Source organism: Colossoma macropomum, unplaced genomic scaffold (assembly GCF_904425465.1).
Source record: "Colossoma macropomum unplaced genomic scaffold, Colossoma_macropomum, whole genome shotgun sequence".
NCBI lineage: Eukaryota > Metazoa > Chordata > Actinopteri > Characiformes > Serrasalmidae > Colossoma > Colossoma macropomum.
The window spans coordinates 12,130,705-12,153,390 of NW_023494807.1; the positions used below are offsets into that span (position 1 = coordinate 12,130,705).

The 22,686-nt window shown below is 38.3% G+C and overlaps 2 protein-coding genes across 2 annotated transcripts; one reads left to right on the forward strand and one right to left on the reverse strand.

The window, feature by feature from the left end:
• The first annotated feature begins 2,698 nt into the window (after nucleotides 1-2,698).
• Nucleotides 2,699-3,730, forward strand: foxl2a (forkhead box L2a). Its single transcript, XM_036556237.1, has one exon. It carries the CDS (start codon nucleotides 2,699-2,701, stop codon nucleotides 3,635-3,637), a length of 939 nt encoding a protein of 312 aa, XP_036412130.1. The 3' UTR covers nucleotides 3,638-3,730.
• Nucleotides 3,731-17,585: 13,855 nt separating this feature from the next.
• On the reverse strand, nucleotides 17,586-22,312 carry rps28 (ribosomal protein S28). The gene is made up of 4 exons (XM_036556472.1): nucleotides 22,228-22,312; nucleotides 21,687-21,734; nucleotides 19,856-19,978; nucleotides 17,586-17,715 (listed from the first exon to the last, which is right to left on the reverse strand). Exons 1-3 carry the CDS (start codon nucleotides 22,264-22,266, stop codon nucleotides 19,856-19,858), a joined length of 210 nt encoding a protein of 69 aa, XP_036412365.1. The 5' UTR covers nucleotides 22,267-22,312; the 3' UTR covers nucleotides 17,586-17,715.
• Nucleotides 22,313-22,686: the final 374 nt, after the last annotated feature.

The following is a 22,686-nucleotide window of genomic DNA, read 5'->3' on the forward strand; positions in this document are numbered from 1 at the left end:
TGCAAAATAGCCCTCACTAAAATTCTCATTCTAGTTACGGCCCTGATCATCATCATCCGCTTCCTCCGCCTCCTCCTCATCTTCCTCCTCCTCCTCCTCCTCCTCCTCATCCTCTGTCTTCACCTACTCATCTTCTCTACTTCCTCGGACTGTAACAGATGCACTGTTTTGGAACTTCAGCCTCGCTAAGCAGACAAGAAAAAACTTATACATATACATTTATAATAATAATAATAGTAATAATAATAATAATAATAATAATAGTGTGTGTGTGTGTGTGTGTGTGTGTGTGTGTGTGTGTGTGTGACCCCACTGATCCAGTCCCCACATTCCTCCCGCGCGCTCAATCATAAACATCCTCATGCCTCAATTCGAGGCCAGGAAGTGCGCGAGGAGAGGAATTTCTGTCTTTCAAAATTCATTACAGCTGAGAGCTCGTGCCCTCTCGCGCGCTGACATGTTTCACTCTATAAAAGAATCCACTCAGCTTCATTACTGACCTCTAACTGATTTTACACCCATATAACACTCAGCTATTGATCAATATTCATTAGCATTCATTGCTGTTCAGTAATATCAATTACTGTTCATTACTAGTTATTAGCATTGATTAATATTCATTATTATTCATTATTCTTCGTTATCATTCGTTGCTGTGTATTACATGTCTACAGTGTCAGAGGGACACTGATCGCTGTATGACTGAATTCTGCCACAGAACCACTTTTGGTTCGCTAAAGAACCTTTTTTATAAATCAGATAAGTGAGTGTGAGAAAACTTAAAGCACCTCCAAATAACGTAAAGGTTCTATACAAACGGAATAGTTTCAAAGATATTTTTAAAAGAAAGGCTTATTTAGGAACCTTTATTTTAAGAAAAACTTTATGAAACCTTTAATTTTACTGAGAACCTTTATTGAGAGACCTTTGTTTTTTAAGAGAAACCTTTATTTAAGAACCTTTCCTTCAAGAAGAGTCTTTACTTTTAAGAGGAACCCTTATTTGGGAACCTTTACTGGGAGCCTTTATTCTGGATAGTGTTTATAAGGGTTCTTGTATGGGTAAGCTAAATTTACAGTAACGCTTTAATCACCAATAAATAACAGTAACCAATATTTTTTGTCTAGAACTATCTTAGACAATCTTTATTTGTAATAGTGAGAATCTGTAAGTGTGGATGTTCCTGAATTAAAACAAAAGAAAAAATCAGTTTTTAATAGAAAATAAGGATCAATTTAATAAATCAAAACTTTCAAAAACTCGTTATGTTTTTATTTAGAGCGGCTGTAAGAGACAACATGACGTCACTGCGTTGATTGCGTGTTTTTGGTCGGTAATGAATAAATTCTACAGCGGCAGTTTTATTAATGTTTACAGTATCAGGTAATATCGACAGTTATTCAGAATAATAGAGACAGTGATCTTACTGCGCACTAAAACAGCCTCATGAATAATCATTATGATCGGCTTTTCTGACCACTCTGCTGGTCACCTCGTCCTCCAGCGCGCACTCCGATCTCCAGATGACGAAATCAAACGTAGTGAATTATTTACATTTAAACAAACACTAAAGCGCGAGCTTTTACTGTAGAACCTCTCGTTCTTTACCGGCGCAATTTAAACTCGCGGACATAATCTATGTATTTATGAACATATTTAATCGATCTGATTGACTGAAGTGTTTTATAAAAGCTGTGTGTGTGTTAGTGGACTGTGGTGTGGTCATTCTTAGCTCTCCGATAAAGTGAGATCTTCACTGAAGGTTCAGCTGCTGATGACATTTGAGCGAAAATCGCCTTCCTAGATTCTCCTCGGTTCTGCTGCCTCTGTAGAACCGTACAGGTGATGCATTAGAGTCTAAAACATCTGGAGAACATCAGCGTCCCTGACCTGCTGAAGGAAGACGAGCTTTCATTTAGAGATGATGGAAATTAAATTAAATTTAGTTTTCTTAAGTCATTCTCTTATTTCTTTTTTTAGAGGACAAAATAAATGTACAATCCTAGTTCAGATTCAGAATTGTCAATTTCAATAAACAGTGTAAATGTGACCACTTTTATATTTTATTTTTATAATACTATAAAATAATAAATAAACAACAGTAATAAATCTAACTCTCACCGTTTAAGCATTGTGCAGTTGTTTGCATTTAAAACTGTGATAGAAATTTTCCAAATTTACAATACGATTTCTTTTTTTTCAAAACAATTTTCCAAACAGATGTAAAATTACAGACCTGTTTTTAAACGCCTGTTAAATGATGTTTGTGCTGCTGCTGTTTATACATTTACACCAACAGTGCTGAGTTTATTTACATATTTAAATATTTAATCAAACTCCAAACAGGAGACACGGGTTTTTCTGGCGCGCGCTGCGTGTTAGTGTGTGTGTGTGTGTGTGTGTGTGTGTGTGATTTTTGAGGGGGGGCGGGCTCACAGAGAAACCAAACAGCAGTTCAGTTCTCCTCCTTCTGCTGGAAGATCCAGTTTAGAAGAAAGTGAAGCGCGAGCGCGCACAAGTCCGCAAAACAACAACATAGTCGCAAAAATATTTTTAAATCTCACCCAAAAAATAGATCATTTTACTCGGCGACCTGTGAAGGAGAAGAACGCGGGAGGCAGCTCTGGATGTTCTGGATGACCATCAGAGCCGCAGAACGTCCGAGTCCGAGTCTGATTTGCCGTAAAAACAAACAAAGATGATGGCCGCGTACCTGAGCGCAGAGGAGAGCGTGATGGGCCTGATGGACTCCAGCTCGAGCGAGGCGGCGGAGAAGGAGCAGGCCAAGGAGGACGCCACGGTCGTGGAGAAGAAAGGGGCCGAGAAGCCGGACCCCACCCAGAAGCCCCCCTACTCGTACGTGGCGCTGATCGCCATGGCCATCCGCGAGAGCTCCGAGAAGCGGCTCACGCTCTCCGGCATCTACCAGTACATCATCAGCAAGTTCCCCTTCTACGAGAAGAACAAGAAGGGCTGGCAGAACAGCATCCGCCACAATCTGTCCCTCAACGAGTGCTTCATCAAGGTTCCTCGCGAGGGCGGCGGCGAGAGGAAGGGCAACTACTGGACGCTGGACCCCGCATGCGAAGACATGTTCGAGAAGGGCAACTACAGGCGGCGGCGGCGGATGAAGAGGCCGTTCAGGCCGCCTCCTCCGGCTCACTTCCATTCCGGCAAGTCGCTCTTCGGCGGGGACGGCTACGGCTACCTGCCCGCGCCCAAGTACCTGCAGCCGGGCTTCCTCAACAGCTCGTGGTCCCTGCCGCAGACGCCCGCGCCCATGCCCTACGCGCCTAGCGGCAACGCGAGCCCCGTCAACGTCAAGGGCTTGTCCGCGCACTCCTCCTACAGCCCGTACTCTCGCGTGCAAACCATGCCTCTCCCGGGCATCGTGAACTCCTACAACGGCATGAGCGCCCACCACCACCCGCACCACCCCCACCACCACCACTCGCACCCACAGCACCCGCAGCAGCTCAGCCCCGTCACGGCCGCGTCGCCTCCGGTTTCGACGGGCAACAGCGCGGGCCTCCAGTTCGCCTGCTCGCGCCAGCCCGCCGAGCTATCCATGATGCACTGCCCTTACTGGGAGCATGAGGGCAAGCACTCCACGCTGCACGCGAGGATCGATTTATAACCGACACCCCTCGGACCCCCGGAGGAACCTTGCTTGTGTTTTGGTGGAAGAAGAACATTTCAAAAGAACTTTAACTGGACGACCACGAGTCGAACTACGAGGCTGCTTCCCGTTTGGAATTTTCCATTCCACCTTAAACGTTCCATTTAAGGTGGATCGGAAAATTCCAAGTGAGAAATTTTCAGTCTCGCAGCAAAATCCGAGCGCGCTCAGGACTGGAAGCGGCGCGCGGCTCTTAAACGGACCAGCTGAAAGAGCTCCGCGCGCTGTGCGGTAGTTTAAGGAGGACTGGTGTGACCGCTGGTAATGTTTCATTTCTTTTTTCATTTTTTAGAATTTTTAAAAAACCGTCTCAGAGTTTTGAGTCTTAGCGCGGAAACACGGACAGCGGATGAAGTGAACCTGAGGTGTGTTTTAATTTTAATGTATTCTAAAATTTATGGAGCTCGTGAATTTGATAAATCGATATATTGAAGGACTTTTTAGCTGCTCAGTTTTTTCTCCCCAGATTGTTCTGAACTGACACTGTCTGCGATATTTAAGTGTTGTTATTTTTCAGTGACAGTCAAAGATTATAAATCAAATCAGTAAACAGTGTTTACCTGAATTCATCAATTATAATAGTAATAATAATAATGATCAATTATTGATTTATAACGCGGCCCAGGTCTGTTTATTATTATTATTATTATTATTATTATTATTATTGGTGAACAATGTTGTTCAGATCGGGACCATGTTAAACTGGCACTTTTAAAACGTTTTAAGTTTTCTCATTTTTTAATAAACTCATTTCTCTCACGTCACGTGGCCATCCATTTATCTTTTATATCAATTCCAATTGAAAATATGGCATTATTATTATTATTATTATTATTATTATTATTATTATTATTTTAGTACACCTGCTGTAAAACTAGAAATCAACTAAAAATGTTTTTTGCATTTACAGTCACCCCACCTCATTTGAATTATTTAATTATCTATTAAATTGATTGACCGTCATAAAGATAATGTAAAACAATACATTTTAAATTTTAGGTTTGATGACCTGAATTTTTTTTTCTTTTTGAGCTTGAAGTGGCTTTTGTATTTATTAAATTTTACTAAAATGGGTTTAATGTGTTTACACAGCTTCTAACGTATTAGCTTAAAATTTCCGAACCGCTTTTTTTTAATTTGCGAATTTTCAAAAAAAACTCAAAGCAGCGTTTAAGGTCAGAAGGCACTGATAAAGAGGTGAAAACAGGAGGGATCATGAGTTCAGTTCTCTTTATTTAAGTGCTGGTGAAACTGAATTTTAGAGGACAGTTGAGGTTGTTTGTTTAAATGTTATAAAGCACGAGAGATGATGACGACATCAGGAGCCTTTCCTCAGTTCTGCCAATGTATGTATGCGTGTGTGTTTGTGTGTGTGTTCGTTCTTGTTCAGGGCTCAGTGTTTCACTCAGAGCTGTCAGTCAACTCTTTATAAAACAAACTACGCTATTAATAATCTATTCAGCTGATGGGTCTGTGTTAAAGTGAATGTCGAGGTTCTAAAGCACGCGATGCGGCCTTAGTGTGGATCTGTGTGAGAGCAGGTTCTCCTGATGTTCTCCTGATCTCTCGTTTCCGAGAGCAGATCTGACTCACACAGAAACACACAGCGTTTATAACCTGATATAGATCAGAACTGTAAGCTCTGCAGCTCTGATGTGGGAAATCAGTCAAACTCACACTCATACAAATATTCAGCTTGATCAAATAATCAGATTAAAAATACATTTTGCAAGTAAAGCCAAATTAATTTTCCAAGTAAGTAAAATGTTGTCAGGAGGTTCTGCCCCACTGCAGTGTAAAAAATGGTCAGTTAAAAAAATTACCTCAGGTGGTAACAATCAAAGGAGACACTTTTGTTCAACTCAAATACATACTCTGATTAAAATGTTGATTTATTTAAATTACTAATTGGAGTTGATTAAACCACTTCAAATATTTGTTCACATATGAAGTAATTTTTCAGAATAACTTACATTTTTAAAATTATTTTATAAAATTTTAGAAAACCTATGACTTGAAGTGACAAACTGCTTTTATAGTGTAGGTTAAGTAGCTTTTACTGTGTTCAGCTGAGTGAGATGTAGTCAGTAAATTCATGTAAATCACAGTAGAAAAAGAACATAAAGAGGGTTTAAATCAGATCTACATCAGTTCCTGCAGCTGTGACTGAACTACTGAGCTGCTGTAGAGTTTAAGCACAGCAGTGAGGCCCAGCAGTGAGGTGTGGAGTTTCAGACAGATGCACACTGACAGAGAGGCAGTTCAGGCAAAGACAACACAAAGAGGGAGAGAGAAACAGGAAAACAATATAAAATTGATGATGTGAGGAGCCGACGGGAAATACTCACCATCACTAACACTGACCAAACACTAATGAAGTAAAACTGACAACTGAACAAAATCTGTTCTACAGCCAGGTAAACTAAACATATAATACACTAATAAAAACACATCAGCAACATTCACAAAAACACACAATACAGCTTATATATGAAATACTATAATATAAAAAATACATCACAAATGTAACGGCCCTATAGCCTTGGGTAGGAAAGAGTTATTCCATCTGTTACTTTTTACCACCGGGAGCCTAAATCTGCCTCCACAAGGAAGAAGCTGAACCTCAAAATTAAGTGGATGGTCTGGAAAACTCAACAGATTCACTGACTCATATGCTTTTGTTCAGTAAAATCAGTGAGAAAAACCGGTTTTGGACCAAAAACAGAAGCATTTAATTGCTTTGAGTAACAGGCTTTCTAATCAAGCAGCGTTGGATCATCACAAAGAGAAAAATACCTGAGTTACTGATGAGAAGCTGCTCTCCTCCACAGATCACCACTCATTTATTCTGTCAGTCTCTTTACCAATGAGCAATTAACACATTAAATATTTCAGTAAGTTAAATTGTTTAATTTTTAGTTCTACACTCTCAGAAAAAAATGGGTGGACCCTTCTATGGTTCATCTTCAATTCTTCTAGTTCGAGAACAACCATATTGCAGTTGTACTGACTCCACACACCCCGTCTGTCTCCAGCGTTTTAATTTTATTGTTCTGTTTTTAAATATCAAGCTGTGACAATGTAGAAAAACGCATCTTTCCTCTGAAAAACATATTTAAGCTGTGCAGTTGTACCTTAAAATAACTGTGAAACAGTGTACCTGCACACACTGTAAACTTACATTACCTTACTTCACTTAAAAATCATGAAAACTTATTGCCTCGAAAAAAAAAAAACAGTTACTGACTTCACATTTAACACAAGAGTTGCTCTGACACTAAAATAGCATTTACACAGAAAATTATATCCATAAATTGGAAAAGTAAGAGTTATCAACAGAAAACAGCAAAACTGCTAAGAATGCTTTGATACATTTTCTATTAAAGACTCTTTAGCCTGTAGAACTGGTGCAGATTAACTGATCTGAACTAGATTAGCCCAGTAATTTAGCTCAGTAACTCAGGATTATACAAGAAATAATAAGTGTTGCTAGATTTATATTTGTAATTAAAAAAGAATCAAACAAAGTAAAGTAAACCAAAAACAATTAAGTCAGCACAATTGTAATGTTTTACAGTGTAATGCCTTTATTCCTGACAATGTGTAATTATCAACAAACTCCAGTTTTATGCAGCCTCAGTGATTCTGTTCTGGAACTTATTTAAAGTGTTAATAATTGAACTGATACAGTAAGACAGGATCACTATACACACTATACACACTTTAAGCACTGTACACACTGTATTTACACTCTAAACAGCGTGCTGTAAACACGGTACACACTGTATACACAATGTAAACACACTGTAAACACTGTAAACACACTGTACACACTGCAAACACACTCTAAACACTGTGCATACTGTATACTCACTATAAACACACTGTACATGCGGTGAACTTTGTAAGCATACTGTAAACACTGAAAACACAGTGTACACACTGTAAACACACTGTACACTGCACACTATACACACTGGAAACGCACTGTAAATGCTATAAACACTGTAAGCACACTGCAAACACTGTAAAACACACTGTACACACTATACACACTGTAAACACTGCAAATACACTGTACACACTAAACACTGTACATACTGTAAACGCTTGTTTTTGCAGTTTTACAGGTGATTTTATCTGATGTTTGCTCAGTTCTGCAGATTCAGAGCGGCTCAGTGACTCTTCAGTGTGTTCAGTGAAGATCTACAGGTTTTACTCTCCACTGTAGAAACATATCAAACCAACAGAAAACCACTTTGTCTGTATTTTACTGATTCTGACTTTTGTGTTTGTCCAATCACGAGTCAAATGTATGCAAAAGTTTGAACAGATTACTTGCTTTGTTGATTTTCTAAGTGAAAATGAGTTAACGCATCCTCTACAGAGAGACACTTAAACATGACATTTTTCTGCTTATTGTAGAGCACCATATTTATTTGCTGAATTGTATACATTGCAAAATTAAAACTTACAATAACTTGTACACATTTTTTATTTTTTTTGCATCTTTTTCTCATTTTATGTTTTATTTTTCCAGTAACCATGTATTAATATGTGCAGTAGTGTGTTCTCTGTGGAGGATGCGTTCACTTATTTACGCTCACAAAAACAACAACAACATGGAGATTGAGCGGGGGTGCAAAAATTTTGCATACGACTGTATGCCTAGTGTGTCTATGTGTCATAGCGCCTTTATGTGTCCTTCTTTTCCTGCTTTACAGTCACTGATAAAACTCTCAATGTACTGATAACTAACAACTGAATAATCAACAAACAAGGACCAAAACCAGTTTTAGAGAGTGTTCTCTCATCTCTTCATTATTAAATTATGTTACTATTATAACATTCACACTTGATAGATGCAGGGATGTGCTGATGAAATATAATTAAAAGTGTTTGAAAGTGTTTTAAAGCGGCGAGATGTTGTTTATGGTGTGTGAGCTTGCATGTTGGAATGGTGGTCCATTAGAAGGCTCAGTACACCCACCTATACAAACCCCACTGACCACATCCATCCATATATATATATATATATATATAATGACATTTACAATAAAGGGTTAAATATTATACAAAATAGTCACCAAAATGTATTTTATGATTTATTAAATAAGAATTCTGTCACCAAGAAATTAATACAATAATAATTATTGTACTGTATATTATATTTTCTCTATATACTCTATATTCTATAAATTTACATACTCTATTTACCTGCTTTGAGTTCTGAAAAAATTAACAATTCTGGATATTAATTTAATCAAAGGTTCATTCATGATGTTCTTCAGAATTCTCAGGCATTTTAGAATCTTCTACAGCTCTGAGCATCATTGTGGACTCCAATATCTCTATATTTTTAGTTACTGCTTTTATTTACAGTCTGACTGATGATGTGACAACTATGCAGATTACAGTCATTTGTAAACTGTATACATTTATCTGAAACTAGATTTTGTACTAATAAAAACAGTGAGTCAAAATTTTAGAATTGTAGTTTAAGTTTTCATTCTGATTTTAAAAAATGACTGTGAGTCTGACAGCTTCTGTTCTAGGACTTTAATCCAGCTGACTGTAGCAATTAGTGTAGTAGTCAGTGTAGTGATCTATGTAGTGATCATTGGAGTGGTCAGTATCGTGGTCAGTGTTGTAATCAGTGTACTGGTGAGTGTAGTGGTCAGTGTAGTGATCAGTGTAGTGGTCAGTGAAGTGGTGAGCGTAATGATCAGTGTAGTGTTCAGTGTAGTAATCTGTGTAGTGGTCAGTGTAGTTTTCAGTGTAGTGGTCAGTGAAGTGGTGAGTGTAGTGATGTTTAGTGTAGTGTTTAGAGTAGCGTTCAGTGTAGTGATTAGTTTAGTGTTCAGTGTAGTGTTCAGTATAGTAATCAATGTAATGATCTGTGTAGTAATAAGTGTAGTGATCAGTGTAGTGGTCAGTGTAGTGATCAGTGTAGTGGTCAGTGTAGGGATCAGTCTAGTGATCACTATAGTAATCAGTGTAGTGGTCAGTGTAATGTTCAGTGTAGCATAGTTATCTGTTATCATGGCAAGAAGGGCCTGGGTTAGGTGACCAGATTCCTTTCTGTGTGGAGTTTGGATGTTCTCCTTGTGTCTGCATGGGTTCCCTCTGGGTGCTCCGGTTTCCTCCCACAGTCCAAAGACACGCACTCAGACCAGCTGGCCATGCTAAATTGCCCCTAGGTGTGAATGTATATGTCTGTGTGTCTGCCTTGCGATGGACTGGCGACCTGTCCAGGGTGTTTCCTGCCTTCCACCCAATGACCGATGGGATAGGTTCCAGCTCCCCCTGTGACCCAGAAGGATAAGTGACTAAGAAAATGTGTGTGTATGTGAAATCGGCTGTGTCTTTCCAGCATGAGTGTGATGTTATTAGGTTCAGTAGGTGTTTGTAGAGCAGCATGTTTGACTCTGTAGCTGAGCGGGTTCAGTGTAATGATCTGAGTAGTGACTGAGTTGTTCTTGGTTCTTAATGATCTGGATCTGTCAGTATGGAGGTGATTACGGTAATCTAACCCACTGGAGATAAAATCGTGAACACGTTTTCTAGATCGTGTGCAGTAATAAACTCTCTGGACTTTGCAAATGATTGACAGCTGACTTTGTTAAGGATTTTGTCTATCAAAGCTTTTTTCTTTTTCTCTCCATGACGGAGAAAAAAACATCAGGAGATTTTTCAGACTCAATCTTGAAGAAAAATTCTTGTTGCAACATGATAATCAGATTTCTGACCCGCAAAGACAGATCTAATAATTAAAAACAGCACAAACTACAGCTGCAGTTTTGATCTACTCTTTGATTCTCTGTAATTCCTAATGCTTTATCAGATATGAATATTAAAGCTGTGGGCTGAGAATCATTTATTGTAGGACTATTATTGTTTTTTTCTTCACTCTAAACACTGAGATTTAATATCAAGGAAAATAATCTGTTCTTCATTAAAGACACAAAGTTTAGGAATAATCTCAGTGTAATTTTCATGATGAGACACTGAAGAAACATTTCAAACATTTCTCTTTATACAGCATTTCATCTGAACATTTTTGAAAGGAGTTTGCATCAAAACAAAAACAACCTCGATCATTATCATCACCATCATCATCATCTTTTTTCTTCATCACTATTGTCACCACCACCACCATTATCATCATCATCACTACCATCACCATCATCATCACTACTATCACCATCATCAGCATCACCATCATCACCATCATCACTATCATTATCATCATCTTCTTCTTTTTCTTCATCATTATTGTCACCACCGCCATCATCATCATAATCATCATTACTACCATCACCATCATCATCATCACTATCATCACCATAATCATCATCATCTTCATCATCATCTTCTTTTCTTTATCACTATCGTGACCAACAAATTCATCATCACCATCATCACTATCATCACTGTCATCATCTTTTTCTTCTTCCTCTTCTTTTCATCACTACTGTCACCACCACCATCATCGGCAGCATCAGCATCAACATCACCATCATCTTCTTCATCACTATCATCACCACCACCACCATCATCATCACCATCACTGTTATGACCATTATCACCGCATCATCATCTTTTTCTTCATTACTATCGTCACAACCACCATCATCATCACTACCATCATCACTATTATCACCATCATCTTCTTCATTTTCATCATCACCATCATCATCATTATCATCATCATTTTCTTCTTTTTCTTCTTCATTTTTATCACATCTTCATCCTCCTCACTTTACATGCACGTTCGTATTCGACTTTTCTAGAGGGCTTGTTCAGAATGATTAAACAAACAAATGAACAAGTGAAGTTAAGGGCTGTTTTGTCATTTTCTGTCTACACTTCATGCTTTTTCTTTCTTTTTTTCTTACTTTCTTTCTTAGCAGCTCTGAAACAGTGACCGCGCTGGCTCCATATTGACCTCTTGTCACGCGTGGGTCGTCCCTTTCTCATCGCGCTCGATCGCACACAATTGAATTTCCCGCGAGGCTTGGGAATGTTTTATGTTGGCGCGCGCTCTGCACGGTCTCCGCGCGTAACTCGGCCCTCGCCCATTGAAAAGCAGAGAGGGGTCAGCAGTGTTTGGTGTTCAGTCCGGCCAAACAGGAACGCTGAGAGAGAGGGGATTAGAGGAGAATCCGGCGATTGTTGCGCTGAACTTTCACAATCAGAAAACAGAAACAGTCCGATTTGGGCTCCATTTCTCTCATTCATTTGATCATTTGTCCTCTCGTGCCACAGAGCTGTGTTTATGTGTGTTTCCTCCCTCATTAACAATGCATTAGAGCCGATAAGCCAGCAGAGCGCGTCCTGATCCGGGGTATTTATGTGACACACTGACCACAGGCAGAATGAACGAGCTGGACACAAAAGGAACCCAAAATAAAGCTCTAAAAATAAGATTAGGTTGTTCCTCCTGAAGAAAAGATGACTCCCTCGCTCGTGCAGCACCACGCACTGACCGCTCTACGGCCTCGCGAGGTCAAGTTCATTGGAAAGTCATCTTTCTCTGCAGGCCTCAGTGTCCCATAACATTAGAGGTGAGGACAGAGGGGTGGGCGGGATGGAACTCTGGAAATCTGACGGGTCACTCTTTACTTGTCACTTTTCCAACACCAAGAGGTGAGCCAGCAGGTTCTCAGGTTCAAACTGACTGTGTGTACCTGCGCATGGTGCTGACCACCGCTCTGCTACTGGGTAGCAAAACTTCCTTCACACGAACAATCCATCCAAACCATCATACGCTCTTAAAAATGAATGTTCTTCAAGGGTTCTTTAGCAAAGAAAATGGTCCTACATAGACTCATGAACACTCAAAGAACCATGTGCATGCTTAGATGGTTCTCTGCATGGTGAAATGGTTTTCTCAGATTGATGGAGAATGTGGTGTATATGCTTCTATATAGCACCTAAAGAGTTCTTCTGTAGTAATGATGTCAAGCTTGTAACAATAGAGGAACCCTTTTGGTGCTAAATAGAACCCTTTTCGAAAAGGCACTATATAGAACTATATACAATGCATTCTCCATCAGTCTGAAGAACCATTTCACTAAGCAAAGAAACCTTTAATCAAGCAAATGGTTCTATGAGTGTTAAGGTTTCTATATAGAAACATTTACTTTACTAAATAACCCTTGCAGAACCATCTTTTTTAAGTGTGTGTACAACACATTCTCCATCAACCTGAAAAACTATTTCACCATGCAAAGAACCATTTAAGCATGCAAATGGTTCTTTGAGTGTTTTCCCTTTCATTTTTAGTTACTATTTTGCGTTTAAATTCACGTCTCTGACTTTAGACCTTCAGCGTTTTATTTTGGACCAAAATAATCCAAAAAAGAGAAAATTTGGGCCGTACAGTCTTCAGCTCCTGTTCTGAGATGCTGGATGTTCTAAGAAGTTTCACTGCGGTTCTATACGTTACTAAGTACTGAAGTAGTTTTTCTGATACTGTTGTACTTTTACTCAAGTAGTTTTATTTGAAGGTACTTTTACTTTCTCTGCAGTCATAGACAGTTCTGGACTGCAGGCAGGTCAGTCTAGCACTCTCTGATTACGCAGCCATGCCACCGTAACTTGTGCAGAATGTTTCTCAGTGTGTCATGTTGAAATAAACATAGACATCCCTGAAAAAGATGATGTCTAAAAGGCAGCATGTTGCTGCTGTCTGTACAAAACCTTTTATCTCCATTTTCGTGTTGTTTCAGTTTTGTTCCAATCAATATGTTGCTCCAAAATGTGTTCAGTATTAATTGAGCTTTCACAGATGTGCAGGTTTTCCACTTATACCCCTCAGGACCGTGTGAGGTGTCGAAGTTCACCTGAATTAATTTGTGGTTTTCAGTCTTTTCCTTTTATGCACACAGATTTCTCTGGATTCTCTGAATCTTATGATGATATTATGCAAAAATGGATTTTCAAAATATGTTTTAGGCCAAAATCTTTCAGGAGCCTCTTAGCTTTCTTTGTTCTCCTGAGAAGAAAGTCCTCTTCTGGTTTGCTGGTGGTGGACGCACAGTTGGGTTTGAACCTTTCACAGGCCGAGAACGTTCCATCTGAAATCTAATTTGGATGCAAAAGCGTTCTCCTTCTCCTCGGTCACAGGCCTCCTCACAGTCAGACCACAATTAAAAGATTATATTTTGATATCCATAATTACACGCTAAGGCACGGGAGAGCTTTTCATGTGGCATCTGTTCCAGATTACACACTGATGTGGGTTAATGAGATTAGAAGCAAAACGAGTCTGGAACGTTTACAGAGGAACGACAGCATAGTTGAATGGAACACCATTAACCTCAGCAGCCTCCAACAGAGTTCTGCACTAGATCCATAAAGCAGACTGTAGATCCCTAAAGAACACTTTAGATCCATAAAGCACACTGAGCACACGTCACAGAGCAATCTGTGATAACGTGACGTTCAATGATGAAGAGCTTTTGAAGTGTAATGTTCTCCAGTAGTTCTGCTACAGCAACATCTGGATCATCATTCGCTAAAACATCTGCAGCACCTGCAGCAGCTCCTTAAATTAAACCTCAGTGAACACTGGAGCACCTGGGCAGGTAAGAACTTGAAAAGCAGCTGGACGATCAGTGTTATTCTGCACTGACCACTAACAACAAACATCACTTTACAATAACAGCAGCATTCGTTAAAGAACTCAGAGAGTAACGAGGAGAAATAATGTAGTTTAGGAATGTTATTGTTTTCATTGATATTTCCTGTTATAAACTATGTTAGTAAATAGAGACAGATAATATTCTTCTTTATCAGTGGATCTGTAGAAATCAGTCAGAACAGATAAGACACTTGTCGTTACAGAGTCATATAGATCATAGAATGCCTTAAATGAGCATTTTAACTATAACAATTAATCAGTCATCAGTGAACTGATTCATTATATATATATACATACATACATATATATATATATATATATATAGTAATGTTAGTTACACCAAAATAGCCAGTAGTAGGGAATTGGTTAAACAGATATACAGATAGATCAATCAAGGCAGGCAAATCTAATATTCATATTACATTTCAGTTGAATAATGTAAATCTAAACAATAATAAACTAATTATACAGTATATTTAAGTAATAGAAGACTGGATCTCATGTGTTAGATCATCACAGCTGTGATTTTTATGATATTTTGTAATGTTTTGATATTTTTGTAATATTTTATGTTTTTTATATGTTTGTGAAATTTTAAGGTATTTTATGACATTTTGTCATATTTATGATATTTTTGATTTTGTTTGATATTTTGTAATATTTTTTGATACTTGATGTTTCACGATATTTTTATATTTTTTGATGTTTTCATAGTTTGTGATATTTTATGATTTTGCGACAATTTTGTTATATTTTATGATATTTTGTGATATGTTTATTTTACATTTTGTGCTATGATATTTTATGATAAAAGGCCTCACTTGCTGCTGTTCAAACTACAGACCACCTTCATTCAGTCCAGGACTGTAACTAGTTGAAACTGAGGTCTGAATCAGAGCGACTGAGTGAAGGTTGAGTGCAGAGTTTCTCTTTGACTCTTTAAAACTATGCAGATGTCCTGAAGTCCACAGAGAGAGATTCTACAATTTAAAGGCTAAACCACCTTCTGATGATGTATCCTGAAGGTGGGAGGAGCTTTTGAATAGCTACAGCTGCTCTGGGGGCATTTTTGGGGTCATTTCACTTCTTTTATAAACACAAAAAGGATACAAAGCTGATGAGGCCAGAAGTCTATTTCAACTGCTTCCAAACTGGTTTGGTGGAACAACTTCACCACCTGCAGATTTTAGACTAGAAAGAATCAGGCCTACAACTACATTCGAAGAAATGTGAACTATTCACCAAACATGACTGCCCTCTAGTGTCCGTTTGTGGAATTCCATAAAAACGACCGTCAAGTATGTTGGAATCCACAGTACAAATAATCCCTCTGAGATAATCTGAATTTGGAAAAATACTGGATAAATGTAAACCTACATTAAATGTGTGGTTGAAAAGAGAAATACTGATTTTCGGGTAAATATGCGACAAAAATGTAAAATCTCTCTAGATTTATTAACCCAGCTTAGTCAAATACAATTATCAATTCAATTAATAAAATTGTGTCGTATCATGTTTGGTGGGAGATGATGAATTTGGTGGTCTTAAAGCAACAGATCTGACAAATGATGCCATTAAAATTAAATGGGTAAAACTTTTAGTGTCCCATAATAGTTTTTGGTTTTGTTTCCCTCATCATTTTTTTAAAAAAATTAGGAGAATTTTATGGTGTGATTTTTCTGTCCAGAAGATGCCCATCAAACTGCCTTCATTTAAACAAGTACAGCGTTATTAGAAATGGATGTTCACTGGTGAGGACATTTACTTGTGGGGTCTTTAAAGACAGGAGAACTGAGCCCCTAATAAACTGTAACATCTTTATTCACAAAGCAGTATTTCTGAAAACATCCCCACCAGCCTTTCAGTCTTCAAAACGATCTGTCCTTCTTTTTCTCCTCTCTGAGATGTATGAAAAGCCTTAATGTGAAAAAGTTATACATCCTTTTTTTAGATTTTGGACAAACTGATGCTCCCTTTCAGATGTGTTTTTTTTATATATATTTTTCCCTCTCTGTTTTAGATACTGTAATTTCCTTTTATTTATTGTCTTGATAATCTTCAGTGTTGTTTGTTACATTCATGGTTCCTGTTTATTGTAATACTATTGTGATAGTTGCCCAGATCTCATTTTAAATATTAAAAAAATAAAATAGTCCATATTTTATATTTTGTCATGTGTTTTTATGTACCAAAAAGTCTCATAATTCATGATTACATCATTTTTAGCTTCTTTCTCCCTCTTAGTTAAACAGGCAGTTTCTGTTACTGAACTTCGAACACTGATATATGTAAACGAGCTCTTCTCAGATTGGCTGTGCTGTATTAATAAGAGGCTACTCATTTAAAAACTTCAGTTACAATAACTTCGCCCTCAACCTAATACTGCACATTTGTCAGGTTCTACAAAAACTGTTAAACTGAAGATTCAGCGACATCTAGTGGCAAATGTGCGATTTTTAAAAGGTTCATCTTAAACTGCAACTCATTCATGTTTAAACACAGCCAAGCTAGCAACAGTCCATCTGCCATATGGAGTTTAGCTAAACCAGTGTTAAACTGAGACTACAGATAAACAGAAATAAACCCAGGGAGGGATTAAGCCTAATCCTAAACTACATTTGTGTCACAGATGAACTACTGCCAGAAATCATTCAGGCTTGATCTTAATCTGGGTATGTATGAACAGCTATTAGTATTTATTTAAGACTAATCTGTACACAAATTTATCTGAACTCACCTACTTCTCCATTAAGACACTGAATCTGTTTAACTTCAATCTGTATTTGTGGATTTTTAAAATTTCACTCAACTCTGATCATGTTTTGGTCCACAAACTAAATTTAAAGGGCCACATTCTCCAATATCTCCCAAAGTTTGTTCTTAAATGTGTTCTTGAGAAAGATCCTAAGAAAGTCTGCATCAGATTCATGACGTGTTCTTACAGCGCAGAACTGCTCTCACCTTTGTGCTCTTGAGTGTGTGGATTCTGTTCTTACGCAAGAACAAATCCCACATAAGAGGACATTGGTGAATGTCAGAATCTGTGAATATGGTATAAGTGGGATTTAAGAAATAGCAAGACGGTTGTTGAATGAGGCCCAGAACTGTTTTTCATAACAGTAAGAAATTTGGCTTTTAGTTTGTTTGAGTTCACCATGAAGACCAACATTTAAATAATGTTTTTGATTAAAGAAATTCTGTTTGTTTTTATTGATACTCCTGTAAGATCTACAATACAAAAGCCAAAAAAAAAAAATCTAAATTTGAAAGAACTTTATTTCAATCTGCACACGTCTGAATAAAGAGCTGGCAGCGGGCTGATGTTAACTCCTCTACTCTCCGCCATTCGGGAAGGGGGTCCATCACTGCAGCTCTTCACAAATGCACACTGGGAGGAGAAACAAAGTCATATCACTCACTCAACACAGCCTGATTAACATAAGCTTTAAATAGTTCATAGAATTCTAATAAATATCTGTATTAATGAAATTTCACCACACTGTGTCCAGCTGAGCTGCTTAACACCTGAAAATCCCCACTGTGTGAAGAGTGACCACAATCTTTAAACTAAAGTGTGATAAACTAGGTTGTGAATACTGTGAGAGCGCCCCCTGCTGTTTCAGAGCGTCACCATTTCACAGTCTCCATTTCCCCAAACGCTTTAGCCTGCTAACGTTATTCCTCCTAATAAGACATGTTCAGCTCAGTCTCCTCATTATTCACCACCATCACTGTAATATTTCATCATCATGAGATTTTTAAAACGCAGAGCCATAAACCATAAAAACGGACCTCAAACAGAAGTTAGGACCCTGCTGGGGTTTATCCTAAAGTTAGGACAGTATTCAGGAGTTTTAGTCTAGTTAGGATGTTTGTGCGATACTGTTTTCTTATCTGGAGTTGATGAGATTATGAAGTTAGGAACTGTTATTCTGGAATAGCTACTGTCCGAAATTCAGTCTGGAGTGAAGGCGTCATGGACACTAAACAGATCAGATTTCAGAGTTAAGAAGTTTCTGTAACACCGACACTGGACTGCAATCAAACCAGCAGCCTCACTGCAGAGAACTGCTCATTACTACATTAACACTGGAACAATCTCAGCTCAAAGCTGAGACAAAAGGTTATTAGAACAAAGCTCCGTAGGTCTATGAGGTGAGCAAAATGTGAATAATGCTTACTGCACTGACCACATAAGACTCACCGAAATTGTGCTGCATTCAGTTTCACAATAATGCTGTTTTCTCTTGTTATAAATCTTTCCTTTACAGTGGTGTGTTCATTTTCATCTTATTTTTATTCGTAGATACATTTAGAGTTCAGTAAGTTGCAGATGTGCACAACATACTCCAAAATTCTATTTCAAGAATATTGCACTCAGAAAATGGGATAGGATTATATAACGGAGGGAACGCAGCGAGCTGCACTCAGCTCTGTGTAATGTGTATTGTGTGATATTTGTGTGTAGATATGGCCGTGTGGTTGGTGAGGCACAGAGAACCTGTTGATTGTTTTTCCTCTGTTTTTTTTATTAAGCTTTTCATTTAATAGTCTATTCAGGGGATCTTAATGTAGTAGTTATTTATAACGATGGTTAAAGCTTTGTAGCGGTAAGTTATAGCATTCCTTAATCCGTGTAGACGTAATAGATTAACGTTAGAACCTGACGTTAGCTTCTTATTTGCCAGCTTCTTGGTCAAATTTTCCCGTTCCACCTTCAGGCACCAGAAAGTGACTGCTGCACCATTTCAGGTGGAACGGGAAAACTTGTACAAGTAGCTCTAGCCTCAGCCTTCTGACTGTGTTTTTTTTTTGGGGGGTGGTATTTTATTTTTGTGTATTAAGATTATAAGTGATTCACACACTGATGGATTTGCTGATGTGTGTCTGTGTTTCTCGTGCTAAACTTGGTTTTTAACGTCAGCTGCAGAGTGAATACTATCCTGCTGGTCCGGACGACTAATTAGCACGATCAGTTATTAAAGAGATAAAAGCTAGCGAGAGCAGTCCGGGCAGCCTAGATTAATCTGTGCCTGAGGATTATAACAAAACAGATGATGGAAATCTGTTGAGTAATAAGGAAGTTGATTTAATCCTGAGACTCAACGTCTCTCAATACAAGTGAATTTGTTCACAAGCGGATCTTGACCAGGAGCTCCTAACACAGGCACAGCAGTGACTGCAGAACGAAGCATTAACTCAGATTGTCTTTTACAATCCTTATTAAACCAATGACAATATCTAAACCCTGAATACAGAACATCCATATCAGGGTTTGTAATCTTGCAGCATTTGATGAGAACAGCATCACTCAGCAGCAACAGCTTTTAATCGCACTTCATTATCACCTTCAGCAATTTCTGCTTTTTACAGTGAAATGTGCTGAACGGCTCAAAGTAAACATCAACTGGAACACATTTTAAAATTCATTAATATAATCTGTATGCAGTAAGATCTGAACACAACACAAAACCATTAAAAAACAAAAACAAACTTAATATCGGTGGGATGTGTTTTTGACTGCTCACCTAACGAAGCCTCCTTGCTTCTCTTTCAGATTCTAGAAGGGTCAGGACATCTCCCTCTCTGACTGGGCCCTTCACATTCCTGATGATGGATCTGTTACTGTCGTCCATGAACTCAACACGAACCTGCAGGAGAGACCAAACACTGAACACAAGTAGCCAACAGCCTGGCTCCATCTGAAACTTTCAAAACAAAACAGTGCTCCAACATTTTAAAGCACAACCAAACCAGGGGTTCTTCATCCTGGTCCCGAGGTCCTCTGCCCCCAACTAGAGCTGAATTTTCAGAAGTCTGAAATTTTAATTATAGCCTACATTATCATACTAAGTGGGTAAATTGAACCTTTTACGCCACCTGTAAGCAAGTCTGACCAATTAAAAGCAACCAAATACCATCACAACCACAACGCTAACAATCACACTACGTTCAGCATTCAAACCTCAACCCAGAAAAACCAAGGAATGTTTCTACCTTCCTGCAGAGTTTAGTTCCAACCATAATCTGCCACACCTGCTCCAGATAATTAACCTCTTCAGAAGCTCCTGACTGGCTGGGTCAGGTGCAGTAAAATTAGATAAAGGAGATGCAGCATCATTAGATCAAGAAAAAGGCATTAAACTCTGCAGGATGGTGGAATTACTACAAATCAGCTGGTGAACAGCTCAGCCCATTCACAGTTTCTGTATTACTGCATATCTGCTGTAAATGTATGACACAATCTCATGGTCAGTTTTAGAACAGAGGAGTGTCCACTCTGATCCAGAGTGTCCCAGTGTGTCTGCAGGTCTTCATTACAAACAAGCAGATTTAACCCTGGTCCTACTAGTTTAATCAGTTGGTCTCTGCAAAATGACTGATTAGGAGCTCCCACTTATTTGGGACGAAAAGCTGCAGACACACTGGGACTCTGTCGATCAGAGTTGACACTCCTGTGTTAGAATAAACGTAAAGAGAGCAGCTGGTCTTTAAGAGCTGCAACTTCATAAAAGATGCTCAAATGAGTGTGAAACAAAACTTCAATTTAGTATTAAAGCTGCATTAAAGCAAAAATATCTTGATTTTCTATTTAAAGCTCAAACCCAAACTACCACAATTTGTCCATCTGTTTCTCATTTCTGCTTTCTCTTTTTTTACACTACTTTTAACTTTTTTGGAGAAAATACTTTTAGCTTCAACACTTGAACAGTTCATCAAGTCCTCCTCTACTCTGAGAAGATTTAAATCACACCACCTTTCTCTAAGGTATTTACTTCCAAGATCTGTGGTGTCTCATTTTCCTTCATTGAGTTATTGCTTGATGTTTTAACAATTTAACTGGTTAAACTGCTGCATAAATAAATTTGTCTTAAGTTTCTAAACAAAACATAACGGCACAATACACACCTAAATGGTTGTGGTTATTGTAACAAGATTGCACAGAAGTTGTGTAATATACTTAAGTCAGCATAAAAAAAAACTGACTAGATTCTACAATGAAAAGTTGGGGAACCACACATAAGGCTTAATCTGTATACCCAAAAAACTCCATTATTTTTGTAATGGAGGTTTTTGTGATAACACCCCAGATGTACACCAAATTCTGAGCAATACAGCTTCAACGGGACATGAAACCGAAAGATGTGTTAAATGTGGACAAAACAGTCAATTATTTTATAGTAAATGCTCATTTTCCCCACCAATTAAACAGCACACCAACAGATTTCAGCTCACTCTCAAAGTTTGTTTTTTTTTCATAAAACAGCTCCTTTTGCATTTACCAAGGCTTATACTTGACTCATTATAAACTGATCAATGATGAACACGTTGCTGTTATAGAGCTGTGATGGATCTCACCTGGGTACACTGGCCCTGAGAGCCGGTTCTGCCGAGCACTTTAGTCACCTGAAACAGAAGCCAGAATTAACTCACAGCAGAAACTGCTTTACTCAGAAACGAACACAAAGGCAGACACTGGTTTTCTTTTTATAATTATCCGCTCCACCTTAAATGGCCCTGCAGTTACATTAGAGTGCCTGAGGCGCCAGAATACAACTGCAGGACCATTTAAGGTGGAACGGATATGTGGAAAATCATGCCAACTATTACCTCGCAAATAACGCCTAACTTACATACTGATGGGAGATTAAGGTTAGCTGGAGTCTAAAATCCGTTCATAATCAGAAAAACATTCAAATAAATTCATTATTCTACTATCAAGCTCCACCGCGCGGAGGCCTTTATTGCTGAAACCGCGCGGTCACAAAAACCGACCAAAATAACACTTCAAAGTCATCTTCGGCAACAAAACAACGCAGATAAGAGTTTAAGCAGCCTGCAGACACAGTAAGATGTAAATATGAATAACACGGTTTTCATTTATTTGATCAAATCTTACTCTGGCGAGTTTGATGGGCTGCACGCGGCTGGCGTCCATGATCTTAGCTTAGACGAGAAAGGAAGTGACGTAGGCCCGCCGCCTTTATATAGGCCGGACAAAATACATGTTTTAAAATTTTATCATAATTTACATTATTTATAAGTTACTTGATTTTGTTGCTAAGACTATGAAATCAAACCGCTACACATATGTTTATAAAACTAGTGAACAACCAGACTACATGTATTCAGTTTCCGGAACATTCGGTACACTGCAATCCAACACAATAAAAGTCCTCTCTCACCGCGATAAAACAATAATAAATTATATTTTGCTTCAAAAATAAATTCCGCATATCATTGTTTTAGGATAAACTACAATTATATTATCACGTAAAATTATAGCCAAATTACTTTAAATGGGAAAAAATATCGCTGTACATTATTACAAAAAGTTTGGAATCACTTGTCATATTCA

Excerpts from the sequence above, each read along its gene's own strand:
- foxl2a (XM_036556237.1), top strand. The coding sequence starts at position 2,699 with ATGATGGCCGCGTACCTGAGCGCAGAGGAGAGCGTGATGGGCCTGATG.
- rps28 (XM_036556472.1), bottom strand. The coding sequence starts at position 22,266 with ATGGACGCCAGCCGCGTGCAGCCCATCAAACTCGCCAGA. Across the intron at positions 21,735-22,227 it reads AGCCCATCAAACTCGCCAGA|GTGACTAAAGTGCTCGGCAG; the intron begins GTAAGATTTGAT and ends CTTCTGTTTCAG. Across the intron at positions 19,979-21,686 it reads CTCAGGGCCAGTGTACCCAG|GTTCGTGTTGAGTTCATGGA; the intron begins GTGAGATCCATC and ends TCTCTCCTGCAG.